Source organism: Pinus tabuliformis, chromosome 3_2, assembly GCF_031772625.1.
Source record: "Pinus tabuliformis cultivar Carrire ecotype Pingquan chromosome 3_2, CPIR1, whole genome shotgun sequence".
Classification (NCBI taxonomy): domain Eukaryota; kingdom Viridiplantae; phylum Streptophyta; class Pinopsida; order Pinales; family Pinaceae; genus Pinus; species Pinus tabuliformis.
This window is the reverse complement of record NC_142302.1, coordinates 1,151,050,531-1,151,065,209: the sequence shown is the minus strand read 5'-3', so window position 1 is coordinate 1,151,065,209 and position 14,679 is coordinate 1,151,050,531. Positions and strand designations below refer to the sequence as shown.

At 38.6% G+C, this 14,679-nt stretch overlaps 1 protein-coding gene across 1 annotated transcript in view; it reads left to right on the top strand.

Moving 5' to 3' along the window:
- The window catches only part of LOC149184802 (Leucine-rich repeat (LRR) family protein), a 121,191-nt gene that overhangs the window by 24,196 nt on the left and 82,316 nt on the right, over positions 1 to 14,679 (top strand). The window contains exon 4 of the mRNA XM_089417709.1: positions 10,721 to 10,792. Coding sequence (XP_089273835.1) covers positions 10,721 to 10,792 — 72 coding nt within the window. The remainder of the gene's footprint in view (positions 1 to 10,720; positions 10,793 to 14,679) is intronic.

The following is a 14,679-nucleotide window of genomic DNA, read 5'->3' as shown; positions in this document are numbered from 1 at the left end:
TTCCAGTGAGGAAACCCTTTCGTTTCACGCGAAAAGATTTCTGGTAGCCCTAGCTACGTCATTTTTAAGATCTGGAGGTATACAATATTTATTTGCAGTTTTAGTTATTCATCTCTCTATTTATTTCAGTTTATTTAGCTCTTTGTTTTTATATTACCGGATCTATACCTTTCATTTCTACGTATGCTCTTTGCCCTGCGACTCTATGCGATCTGAGCAAATTAGAAACAGAAAAGAAGATTTTTTCTCATGCGTATGCTCTTTTCCGCTGTGCCTTAGTGTGATCTCGGAAAATCAGAAACATTGAGGAAAATATTTAGTTTCCGGGGAAAGCTATCTTCAAGCCATAAGGTTTGGTTTTTTTTGTATGTCCATGTTGGGTTGTGTGTTTTTTTGTTTTGTAGGCAAAAAGGGCTTTTTCATGTAAGCACGCACCCCAAAGCTTCAGTGAATAAAAAAAAAACCCCCGCCCCTTCCTCTTTTAAAAAATTACTAACCTTTTAAACTAGCTCACTTGGTCCAAAGTTTATGAGAATAGAGGTCTTGGGTTCAAGTCTTCTTTTTGTTGAGTTATTTTTTAAAAAAGCACATGTAACTTATGTTTTAAAGTTACTTTATGTAAAGGTGTTCTCGCCCATTATAAAAAGTGAGTCACTTATAATTTTAAAGTCTCTTTATCTTTTATTTAAGTTACAACTTAATGGGTAGCTCATAAAGTACCATTGTAAAAGTGACTCACTTATTTATAAAAGTGGGTCACATAATTTTTTTTTTTTAAAGTGAGCTAATTAGATTAAGTTTGAAAAGGGTTGGGGATTTTTTTTAATATAACATTATTGTTAATTTTAGGTTATGTTCTATGTTTGGAGCAATTTATTTCAATTTTCACAGTTAGCTCAATATCTTTTCCAGATTAGCAATCACATCAGCATTAATGTAAACTGCAGATAAAACATAAACAGAAATCGCAGAAGACAAGAGGACACAAGATGTGGTGCTAGCCAGGGACAAACCCCAGTGTGGGGAAACCCTTGATTAATTTTTCTTATATGTTCTTCAATAGTTTAACACAGATAGAGAGAGAGAAAGAGAGGGAGAGAGAGTGTGCATTTACAACAGAAGTCAACACTTTGACTTATCTAAATAAGAGCATAGATCATCTCTAAGAAGATGATACATGATGTAGTTGAACTCAGTTGAAGACATATTGCTTCAACTGATTCTCCATCGCCTTGTTGCACCTGTCATTGTGTTGCTCCTCATCATCATGCTGCACCTCACTGTGATGCACCATGTTCATCATCACTATGCTGCATCTCATCATGCTTCACTAGTCATGGTTGTACCCATCCTTGTGCTCAATGTATGCTGCAAAGTATCATCACGCTGCACCACTGTCATTAACCTGCTCTTCATCACATGCTGCCATCAACGGGCTGCACTTGTTCTTTATGCAACACTATACTAACATGTTGCATCAACTGTTGTAGCCAACCATAATGCTTCATCAATATTATCCACCATGTGACTTTGCTGTCCCATACATCTTTGCAACACTATGTAGCCTAGTTGTCCCATGTATCTTTGCAGCACTATGTAGCCCAGCTGTCCCATGTATCTTGCTGCACTAGTCACCTTGTTGTCCCATGTATCATGGCTCCACCAAGCTCCATTGCCTAGCTGTCCCATTTACTAGCACTGCTGTCCCTTCAACATTGTTGTTCCAAGTCTGCCTTCACTGCTACTAAATTGTGACTGGTTAGGGCATTTGGCAACCCTTACACACCCATCTATTAGTCCACAGACAACCCTTAAGGATTGCAACATACCTCCCCTAGCACGCTGTTGTTCTGGGCATATTTGAGCCCTCAATTCACATTCTCCAACTCGGCCTATCCAACAAGTAACCTCGGCCTCCTTCCAGCAGCTTGGTGCCTTGTTTTAGCCCTTAAAACAGTCCTTGATCTCCTCGTTGTCTTGGCCTCTTCTTGCTCTTGCTAGGACTGCGGCTAGGGCTTGCTAAGGCCTCCCTCAGCCTCCTTAATCTCCTCCACATCACGCTGTCCAGAATCTCCTCGGCCTTCTTAATTGCGGCTAGGCTTTGCTGTTAGGACAGCGTAAGGAATTGCTGAACATCCCTCATTACCTTGGCCTCTTCTTGCTGCGGCTTGTCCTCCTTCAACGAGCTTTCTCCAAGGTATGCGTTGCACTAGGGCATCCTTAGGACTGCGGCTAGGGCATCCTTAGGACAGCGTTAGGGCAGCTTTAGGTTAGCGTAGAGGTTCCTTCCATGGCTTCGCTGGCCTGTCATCTTTGCTGCGGCTAGGGCAACCTCCTTTCCTCCAATGTCTAGGGCTTCTTCCTCCTAGATTTCTCTCACACTAAAACCCAAGACAAGTGGAGAGAAATCAAGTGAGAAGTGTGTATGAAATGACTCTCAAGTCATCTCCTTTTATACTAAAACGTTGAGCACATGTGGGGTTTATTTGGTTGCTGGCCGACCTTGACGAATTGTCTTTTAACACAAATAAATTCATGACTCCATTAATACTTATCAGAATCGGATGATCTTTAGATCAATCTTACACATCTCAATGAGAAGGATCCAAGAAAAATATCAACTGCCATAAATAAGATGAACCACATGGAGTTTGGCACTAGTTGCCAATTTTAACAATTATCATTCACTTCCGCACATTCACGCACTTTGTCGGCATCTTCAACAACTTTTCTTCAAAAAGCCATAACTTCTTCATTCGGAAGCCGTTTTCAGAGTTGTTTTTTTGAATCGGCCAAATTTTTCGAGATCTTTCCATTGGAACACTTAGTTTCGGCATCTATAGCTTCAGTTTTTGTTAAAATGGAAAGTCCATATTAAGTTATTCTTGACAACACCAACTACTTCCAATGGTGGTCCTACATTGTGGATTTACTTAGAAGTAAAGATTTTTACAAAATAGCCTCGGGCCAAGAAACTAAACCTAAAGATGAAGATAAGGCAGCCAAATGGGAAAATAGGCAAGATCAAGCATGTGGGTTGATAGGGATGTCTATTTTTCCAGACTTTAGATTCCATATCGCAGAACTTGACACCCCTAATGAAGCGATGAAACAACTCAATAACGTTTTTTGGAACTAAAAATGAAATTAGAGCCCATCAACTCGAAAATGAGTTGCTTACGTTGGACCTCAATAATTTTTCTTGCATTGAAGATTTTTTGTCGAAGTTCAAGACCCTTAGACTTCTCTTGGAAGGTGTTATAGTTAAGAAAGAAGATGGTAGCCTTATCTATTCTATTCTTACTAAGTTGGGACCAGCCTACTCTCTGTTTGTTTCCACCTTCCATTCTACTAAAAAAGCTTTCATTTCTCAAGGGCAAGACGACAAGTCCCCCTCTTTTGATGCTCTTTGTGATTCTTTAATAAGAGAACAAGAAAAGCTCTTACATCTTGGTCTTATTAATCTTGGAAACTCTTCTAAGAAAGCCTTAACCGCCCAACAACAACCAAATTCAAAGAATCCTAAGAAGCAGTGTCCTAAAAAGAATGTTCCTAAACCAAACAAGGGTCCTAGGCAATTTCAGTCTCAAAATGAAAACTCAATTCAACAAAATGATAAGGCAAATAAAAACAAAGGGAAGAAGACTAATAAACATTGCAACTTTTGTAATCGAGATGGCCATTTAGAATCCGTATGCTTTAAGAAGATGGAAGTCTTGGAAGCAACAATGAAGAAGCATAACATCCATTTGGAGCACTCTTCAACTTCAACTTCATCTTCAGGACTAACAATTTCTGCATGTGTTGTCAAGCATCTCGGTTTGGTTATGCGCTAAATGTATCTTCTTCTTCTCATTCTCATGACTGGCTCATTGATTTTGGAGCTTCTTATCACATGGCCAAAAACAAAGCCATGTTTTCTTCTTTAAATGATTGTAACACCAAAAATATATATGTTGGTGATGATAGATCTCTTAGTGTTGTAGGGTCTGGAACTGTTCAATCTAGACAATGGTCAATTTAATGATGTATTATGTGTTCCAACCTTATCCTGCAATCTTCTATTTGTATATCAGATAACTCATTTAGGTGAAGGTAAAACCGTTGAATTTTCACCTCACGATGTTGTAATTAAGGACCTAAGAGATCCTAGACAGATTTTAGCTACTGGCATTGTTGATGATTCTACAAGGTTGTATAAGTTTAACAATTTTGGGTCATCAACTCTTCTCTCGGTATTTGTTGCTCATAATGATGAAGTGAACAAACTATCGCTCCCTTCAAAATCTATGTAAAGAAAATATGGTGACAGGTCTTCTTATGATATCTTGGAGAGATGGTGTTTGTTTCAAATGTGTACTCGAAAAACATTATCGAGATAGTTTTGAAAAATGTGCCTCTTGGCATGCCTCAGCCTCTTTACAACTTGTGCATAGTGATTTATGTGGTCCACTTCCAGTTGTTTCATTCTTTGGCTACAAGTATTTCTTAACTTTCATTGATGATTTCTCCAGACGCACTTGGGTATACTTCTTAAAACTCAAGAGTGAAGTATTTAACATGTTCTTGGCCTTTAAGGCCTTTGTTGATAAACAATCTGGACATCAAATTCTTAAGCTAAGATCTGATAATGGTGGAGAATACGTTAACAACAAACTCATCAACTTTTTCACTGAGCATGGAATTCAAATGCAACATACTGTTCCATATACTCCACAACAAAATGGTGCAGCTCAAAGGAAGAATTGCACCTTAAAAAATGGCTAATTGTATGCTTCAATCTAAAGGACTTAGTCTTAATTTTTGGGCAGAAATAATTAACTGTGCAAATTACATAGTAAATCGCACTGCTACTAAGTTTTTAAAGAATATCACCCCAGAAGAAGCATGGAGCTCAATTAGACCAGATGTAAGTCACTTTTGTGTTTTTGCCTTTTTGGAAGTGAAGCATGAGCCCATATTCCATATGAGAAACATAAAGCTTTAGAACCTAAGAGTGAAAAATGTATTTTTGTTGGATATTCTAAAGATGTCAAAGGATATAGACTTCTTTCACCTAAATCCAAAAATGTTATCATTAGAAGAGATGTAATGTTTGCTGAAAATATAATGGCCTACGAGCCTAGTTTTACCGATGTGCCACCTCTCTCTCTCTGTTCTACTTCTGAAAATATTTCTTCTTCAGATGATGACAACGAGGATGAAAGTCCTCCCCCACCTTCTTGGGATCCTCCTTCAGCTCCTCAACTTCCAAAATGGGTTCTCGCTACTCGGGATGTAGCAGGTGCTCTTGCAGGTGATCCTACAGATCGGTGTCACACTCATTCTCAGTTTGATAGAGCCTCTTCTTTACTGGCTCAAGCTCCAGCCAATGTTTTTAAAACCGGAACCGGTGACCAGACCGGTCCACCTAATGAACCGGTTTATCGACCGAAACCGGTCTAATTGAGATTGGTTTGGTCTAAACGAACCAGTTTTAGAAAAATACATTAAATAATTAATTTTTAATGAAACAAAACTATTTTTAAGATTTAAAACCATGATTCCAAGCCAATAGAGACAAAATATGCAGAGTTTGCTCATTTATATACCATGTAAAGGTGAATATATCAAAATGGCACCGAGTGCAATACATATCATCGACAAAATAGCAAAATACATAAGCAATGAGGCTCTAAATGGCCTATAAAGTCCAAAAACAATGCTGCAAGCTATGAGGCCATTGGCCTATTACAAGTCTACAGTGCACATGATCAACCATCAAGTTCATCACCGCTACTAGCCACAGGATCATCATCAGGAGCTACATAGACATCATCTGGTTCAGAGTCTGAGGATGCCTCAGCTTGATCTGCAACCTCAGTAGCAATGCCACCAATAAAAATAGAAGTGGACCTAATGGAAGCACGAGTTTGTTGACCTGCACGACTAGTGCCTTCCATTGGTTCTTTGCCTTTCCTTGATGCCGCTATTGATCCTGGTTTTGATGCGGCCATAAAATTTGCTTCATCCCCCGCTAAAGCCATGTCGATATCAAAATCAGCCTGAAACATAGGATCTTCAGTCTCTTCCACCCATTCTGATGTTGGATCAATGTTGTCTAACACAATGGGATCTAGATCTAGATCTTATCCCAAACAAGTGTTGTTGCAATCTAAAAATACCCTCACCTCCAATAGATTTATGGCATAATTTGCATATCATTTTTCCATCAATTACATCACAATGAGCCCATGCACTGTCCTTTCCTTTTGGAGCCATGTTTGCTTGAAATAGTTACAATTTGCAAAGAAATCTGCCATTTAAAAAAAATTTGCAGCTAAGCAACATGGAAAACCAAAGTTAAATTTAGGAAAACAAATGCACATGTAGGCTACAAAATTTGATAGCATAGAACTAGAGATTTGATAGCATAGATGATAGAAGTGAGAAGTTTATAAATTTATAACACATAAGAAAATTTAATTCATGGACTACAGTCAAATGAGGAATTTTAAAGTGAAAATCCTTACTTGGAAATGCAAACTAGCTTCCTTAGCCTCCTCTTAAAGATGCCAACTGCACTGACAGCTACAAACTATCTCCAAAATAGCTCCAACTCCAACTCCAAGATGATTACTCTAGCAAAAACTCAACACTCTCCAAGCTTTCAAGCAAACTCACAAACGCTCATAAACACTCCAAATGAGATGTGTGAGACAAATGAGAGGGGGAGGGGCCTCTTAAAGGCTTGGAGAGGGTGTTTTTGGAGGGAAAACACCCTTACTTTCCATACAAAACCCCTAAACTACCTTGGAAAAGCCGCTCTGTGGGTCCTTGGCGAGCATGGCAGGTAACCAGCCGGTTCCGTCCTAAACCGGCCGGTTAGGGCCAAATTCTCGCCAAACAGCCTCCTTAACTGGGTTTTTCAGCCGGTTCCAACCGGTGGCCCTGCTGACTTGACGGTTAGACCGACAACCGGTTAGCTATGTCGGTTTTAAAAACTATGGCTCTAACGAATTATGATCCTGACACCTTTGCAGAAGCTTTAGGCCATCCAGATTGGGACGCATCTATGAATGAAGAATATCGTTCATTATTGGCAAATGATACATGGGATCTTGTTCCTCTTTCAAAGGGACGAAAACTTGTTAGATGCAAATGGGTTTACAGAACCAAGTATGGACCAGATGGAAAAGTTGATAAACATAAAGCTCGTCTTGTTGCTAAGGGTTTTTCACAAGTTGAAGGCATTGACTATACTGAAACCTTCTCCCCTATTGCCAAAATGAACTCTATCCGCCTTGTTCTTTCCCTTGCTGCCTCTTTCAAATGGGAAGTCCATAAGATGGATGTTAAATTTGCCTTCTTGCTTGGGGACTTGCATGAAGAAATATATATGGAACAACCTTCTGGCTTTATAAAAACAGACTCTAGCCTTGTATGTCGGCTTAAGAAATCCCTTTATGGTCTCAAGCAAGCCCCTAGGGCTTGGTATGCCAAAATGGATAGCTTTCTTTTAGATGTTGGCTTTTCTAGGTGTCATTCTAACAATTATGTCTACACCAAGAAATTGGGTAAGTATCTTATCATTCTTGTTTTTTATGTTGATGATCTTATCCTTACTGGTAGTGATCCCAACCTTATAAACCATGTGAAGTCCAGCCTTAAAAAGCAGTTTGAAATGATAGACTTAGGAGTTAGGACATTTGCATTATTTTCTTGGTCTTCAAGTCTTGTAATCCAAGGAAGGTATTTCCCTTTCCCAGCCCAAGTATGCTTGTGATCTTCTACACCACTTTCACATGGAAGACTGTAAGCCATCCCCTTCTCCCTTTTAGTCTGGAGACAAACTTTCAGTCACTTGACTTCCCTTGAAGTTGATGCTACCTTATATTGTCAACTTGTAGGAAAACTTTTGTGTTTGACCCATACTCGTCCCGACCTTTCCTTTGCTGTTGGCCTTATTGCTCGGTTTATGCAAAACCAGATGAAAGTCATTGGAAAGAAGCTCAAAGAATACTTCGTTATGTTTGAGGTACAATTCAGTTTGGGATTCATTACAGTGAAAAAGCATCTCCTTTATTGTTTGGTTTCACTGATTTCGATTGGGCTGGTGACCCTGATGATCGAAAGTCTAATGTAGGTTATGTCTTCACTCTTGATTCTGGACCTATTACATGGGCTTGCAAGAAACAAAGTGCCATTTCTCTTTCTTTAGCAGAAGCAAAGTATCGTGGCGCCGTAGAAGCTGGTAAGAAAGCCTCGTGGCTTCATTAGATCCTGTCAGAGTTTGGCTTTTAGCAGCGACATCCGACTACACTTTGGTGTGATAATCAAAGTGCCATTCAACTATGCAAAGATCCAGTACAACGTCAGCGCAACAAACACATTGAACTACACATGCAATTCATCAGAAAGCTCATTCATGACCATGTTCTTGAAGTGCAATATTGTTCAACTGATGATCAAGTTGCAGACATCTTCACAAAGGCTCTCACAGAGACGAAGTTTACTAAACTTCGATTTATGGTTGGAGTTCAGGAAGTTGTCACTAAGGGGGGATAGGCTCCAATGCCTCCTTCCTTCTCCTATTGTGTCATATTTGTACATCCTTCAATCCTATCCCAAGTTGTTCTTAAGGGGGGATGTTAGGATATTCCAACACATAGGAAATAGTTAAGTATAACTTGGTCTAGTGCAGAGTTAGGTAAAGTTTGTTTCTTTACTATGTATTTCTGTAACTTACAATCCGACGGTCACGATATGTTTTAGACATGAAGTGATCTGACAGTCACGATATGTTCTAGACATGAAGTGATTCAACGGTTCATTCTCTCTTCGGTATTACCGACACTTGATCCGTGGCTTAACACCTGATTGGTCCATGATCTCTATTTAAAGAGCATGGGGGGTCATTTGTAGGGTGACCGTTCATGAGAGAAGTTTATGTAATTTTTTTTTCATTTATTAATAAATTGCCCGAAGTGGCCGCGTTGGCTCAGGCCGTGGGCTTTTTCCCTCGTTGAAGGTTTTAACCACGTCAAGAATATTGGTGTATTGATCTGTGATCTGTTTGTGAGCGGTGTCCTTTGGTGTTCTATCTGAGGAACTTACCCTGTAAATTCCTACATTGTGCCACTGACCTAGCTCATCCAATTGATAATAACTATTATGGAATCTCCCAAAATTTGGAAGTTTGAATACTTTTTCTTCGCTGCTAACATGAGAAGCAACTTCAAAGTCATTAATTCAGAAAAATTATTAGTTCCTCTTCCCAGCCCAGCTTTAAACCTAAGTTTTGAATTTAACATGAGTATATAAATCGTATCCAATCACTACCTTTAGCAATAAAATCTGAGTTGCCTCCTTGTAGGTAATGCTTTGATTTAAATTTTATACTACCATGCTCTGTTAATAGGGAACCAAAGAAAAAAAATTAAAAGTGATGATATTTTGGATAAATTGAGAGCTTTTGTGACTATGGTTCAGATATTCGATAGTTTCAAGTTAATGGGTTTTTATCATGAATCTCGATTAGTACTTTTTTTTCTAACTTGTTTTACATAGCCCATATAAAGAATTCTGTCATGCTTTTGTCGTAATTCAGTTTTAGTAAAATACAGTTGATGTGATTTGCTTATATTATGCTTGTTATGGTGATAGAAGGCAAGCTTCACTTTGATATGATACTGGGGATCTTGCTCTTTAAAACGTCATTTTGTTGGGAGTCAACCTTAATTGTTCTCAGGGGATTCTACCAAGTTGATATCATAACCCAATATCAAAGTGGCTTTGGTGTGTTCACCAGGTAACTAGTGCCAGAAAATTGGAGACATACAAGTTAGCAGTATCTAGAAATTTTCCTCCAATAACTAATATCCATATAACTTTCTGGAAAGCTGAACTCCCAAAGTGACTGTCCAGTGCTAAGCACAAAGCTACTCTTCCTTGCCCTTCCTCATGCTACAAAGTAAAATCACAATCTTTGGCTTACTGTTTATTTGTTTTTAGTGGCTAGCCTAAACTTTACAGTAGAGTTCCTTGAAGTTTATCTTTCTGACCATGTATTTTCACCACCCTTCTTTGGTCAGTGACATAGGCCATTTCAAGAGTCAATTGAATTTTAATTGATTTCCTCCTTACCTACTTGATCACCCTAAAGTCCCTTCTTCACCTCTTCCAACTAAAGGAGGAAATTAATTCTAATGTCATGGGAGATACTTCCAAGAGCTTCATTTGGGGTTTTCTGGATTGCATCATTTTGGCCTTCAGGCTCCAAGTGGGGCTCTTAGTCAGAGAATTTCCTCCAGCCATCTGATGGGTTTGTTCGTCAACTGAGATTAGTTTCATTTGCCATAAGGGGGCTTTGTTCCCTTCTGTATAGTTTATCTGGCAGAGAAACATCTGACGCATGAGTTTTGAAAGAGATCAGTACAGTCTTTACCCTTTTCACTATTTTATTTTGTTGTAAATGTATTTTTTTGTCAATGCCTTTCTCGTACCAGCAGAAGTGCATACTCTATATGCTCTTCACATATGGGAACCCTCATTTGCTGATAATAAACTGTAAAATTCTAAATATATCTATAGTAGTCTCTCTTACTTATGATGGTACAAGTTTTATTACTTTTGCTTGTAAATCCTCTGTTCTATCTTTATCTGTTCGTTTGATCAGATGCTAATGCAGATTTCATACAGGAGCTTGATTAATTCTTTTTAAACTGTGCTTTGCTGGCAGGGATCTTCATGGCAATAAGCTGACTGGTTCAATACCCCCTCAAATTGGGCGACTCAAGCACCTAATGATATTGTGAGCTATCTGAAGTCAAAGCCTTTGAAGCACTTTTGTTCAATTGGGCAATTTGTTCAGTCAGTGTCTAGCTTGATTGCTTCTGAAGATGACCACATCTGTTTAACAGGATTGTTTGATTAGCCTGTTGAGTTCATGTTCTTGTGCAGTCAAGCTGGATTCCCGAATCAGCTGTATTATTTTCATGTTAAAGCACAAATTATGGGAAATGACCTGCACATTTTTCTTGGGGTCTGTGCTGTTTAGGACTAGAATATTTTTGATATGACATGATATCCATGTATCTAAACATCAAATCTGATTAATCATGCAAATATGTATCCTAATTTCTCTCTTAGTATACTTTTTAACTGTTGAAGAAATGTATACACTGTGTTTTCTTTCCAAGTCTTACAGGTTTCATGTTGTTACAACCCGAATTCTTTGTACCAATAAGTCTGAGTTAACTTCATTTTTCTCGCATATGATGATAAGATGTGTCATTTTCGAGCTTATAAGTCAAAGCTTAAATAAAGAGGGAAGGGCCCACATATAATAAAAACTCGAGCTAGGCCACAAAAGGGACATATGACATGGAAAAGTCAAATTCAAGTTAAATGAGGCCAAATAATGACAAAAAGAGAGGTTACTTGTAGGAAAAAATAGGTTGGCAACGTCCCCATGGGTCAAAGGGGTCAAATGAACCATCAGCAAGACAAAGGGGATAAAGGGATTTAAGTTTCCCCCAAGAAATGAAAGGTAATGAGGGCTCAAAGAGACTTTGGAACATCATAAATACCCTTTCATTGGGTTCTTTTGAGACATGCTGTTTGCAAGGGTATGCTGTGCTGGTGACGGTGGTAAGAGATTCCCAATACATTTCAAAAGTATGGTGCAAGTGCCTTATTTCTGCATTTTTAGTGCTGCAAATCAGATTGGTAACCAGCTGAAAGTGGTACCTGCTGCAGCAGATTGGAAGAAGACTCATTTCATACTTGTTTGATGTTTGATCCCAGACTTAGAGGGGGTTTATATCGCTGCCACAGGCTGTAAATTTGTTGCAGGCAGTCCCCTCCAATGTTGCACTAATCGTTATCGGGATATTATCGGCGCGGGGAAAAAATCGGAAAAAATTGTAAAAATCGGGAAAAAATCGTAACATACAATAATATTCATTTTTTTGCAATTTTTTTAATATCTAAAGCATCTACAACATAAAATAAATACATTGACACATAAATATGATAAAAGAACAAATATATAAGATGTTTAATATCATTTCTAGTGCCACATCACACATAACAGTGAATCATGTCCTGAATACTAAGTCCCGACTCATGACTCCCAACTCAGCCTCAAAATATCAACAAAAAATATAATAATGTATCTCATATCATGAGTCATAATGTCATTTACAATGAAATGAACCAAATAACTAAAGTCTAATACTACTGATTTCCTTTGCCCTTCTAGATACAATAAGTCATTGGAAAACAAGGTACAGTAGTTTATCGAGAAGGAAGCATCGAATGTAGAAGTTCAAGTTGAAGAGAAAGGAACAAATATTGAGCTAGTGAACATCACAGATCAAGAAGAAGACAAGCCAGTTGAAGAAAAAACACACTTAGATGTCGCAGTTCAGATGATGAACATCCCAAGTGAAAGTTTTGTACCCAACTCAACAACCACAGTACCCGAAGAAAATAAAAAAATTGCCACACACTTTTTTTTTATTTAAAAGAGTCGGTTGCTATTGATTGCTGAAAAAGAAGGAGTCAAGGCTCCATGAGTACAAAGTTTTGATATTATGGATCATAGGAATTACAAGATAGATCACTTCCTTGATCCTTGTTCTAATTGTTATGCCTGTAATATTACCTGAACTGCTATAAATCCTAATATACTGAAAAGACCATAATTTGCAACAGCAGAACATTCTTAATCTATATCTTAATCTATTTCTATATGAAATCTTCTGAACTGTTCCTACTTGCTTCAAATGTATTCCTTCCTACAGAGCAGTTATTGTGACTGCTGTTTCTTGCCAAAGTAACACAATCTTTCAATGAGCTCGGGCGCAGACTGTTGGGAGCGGCGTAGCTGTTCTGAGCGCTACCACAAGACTGAATAAAAACAGAGAGAGCTGTGGCTGACTGAAACTCTAAATGGTTTCTTAACTTGAAATGACAAATAGGCCAAGCTGATCTTATATAGGCAACATCGGATTTAGAGAGATTGTTTCGGAGGTAGGAGAAGATCAGGTTGATCGCTTTGGAATTATGGCGCATCCTTGACAAGTACTGAAGCAAATCCTGTGAAGTCTTGTAATCCATTCGGAAGGGACAAATATCGCTTGCTATTTTGACATTACCTATGCTCTGTAACATTTCTTTGATTGCACATCTGTTCGAGATCCACCATACTTTGTCCTTCATATCGCCAGCACTTATCACGTGCTTCCTCGCTGTAATTCTGCCAGCTATAGGTCTGTTGCTGTTGACTAAATACATTTTCCTCTTTTTTTTTTTTTAAGGTAACGGAAAGAATGTCACAGTTGTGTTACATTTCAGGCTGCCTATGGGTCTTTCACACGCTTTATTAGCCCGCTCATCCGCCATCTTATTCAGGCTACGGAGGATATGGTAGTACTTGGCCTCCTCCATTGTCTCATGGAGGATCTGATTCCGCTGATTGATCTGTTGGAGCATAATGTTTGGAGTGCGCTGCCGGTGTGCCATGAGACGGATGACGATTGAAGAATCTCCCAAGATCTTCGCCTTTTTTATCCCGAGTTTGTTTAGCTGGGTGAGCCCCTGGAATAGGGCGAGAGCTTCTGCTCTGTTAAAAAAAATACTTAATAAGGGAAAGTCAAACCAAAAGAATTCCCTATCGACATCCGAATCACGAGAGTAGACAACTCAATCAAGCTATGTATCTGTACGATTCAGAACATAAACAACAAACTGGTGTTCTGAAGAATATTGAAGTAAGCTCAATCCAGTCCAGTGATAACAATTCATCACAAGTTTCTAGTAATCAGAAGATTCCACAAAAAAACAATTTAGGATGGTCAGATCCTTTCTCCATGAGACAATTTTATATATCACTCCAAAGATCATATCAACTTGTATCGACGAAGATGACAATCTTGAGACGAGAAGACATTCATAGCAGAAGAAGAGATGAAGCCTTTTCATCAACAAGCTTTGAGGACAAAACTTTTTGAAGAGGAAGGCAATGTTATGAATAAAATATATATATATAAATAATATAAATATAAATACTGATTAATTAGTGATTAGTTAGTGAAAAGGTATGTCCCTAAGGACATAACTATTCATAAAGCGACACCTGCCTAGGGTATATAAGCAGGTCCTACTCTCATTTGTAATAATTATTCTCATTCATACTTTCTAATATATATATTGTATCTTCAATGGATATCTACATATTCCAAGTCTTCTAGAGTATTTAACTTGAAGAACGAACTTTGCCCGTTCTAGACTTGTGGGTGCTTTGTTATGGTTCAAGAAGGTTAGAAAGTTCAGTTTGACTTGTGAGGATGGGTTAAATCCCTTGAGTTGGCAATGATGATTTTGTAAGAATAACTCGTTGGTCTCTTTCTTTGCATCTATGTATATAAACATTTTTTTGTTTGTTTGTGATCCTCCAGACTTGACCTGTGGCTTGAGGAGCCGCGACCCAGGGGCATTTAATCCGTCAAAGTCACCTGGGGATCGCACCCGGCTTGGGCCACACCAGCCCTAAGCTGATTGGATTTTGAAGCATGTCTCCTCCCCCTAGCATAGGGCACGACCACCCCCCGTGAGGTTTGATCCTGGGTCACCTTGCTAACGAGGCCCATTCTCAACCGGTTGTGCTAGTGGGACTTTACTATGTATATAAAC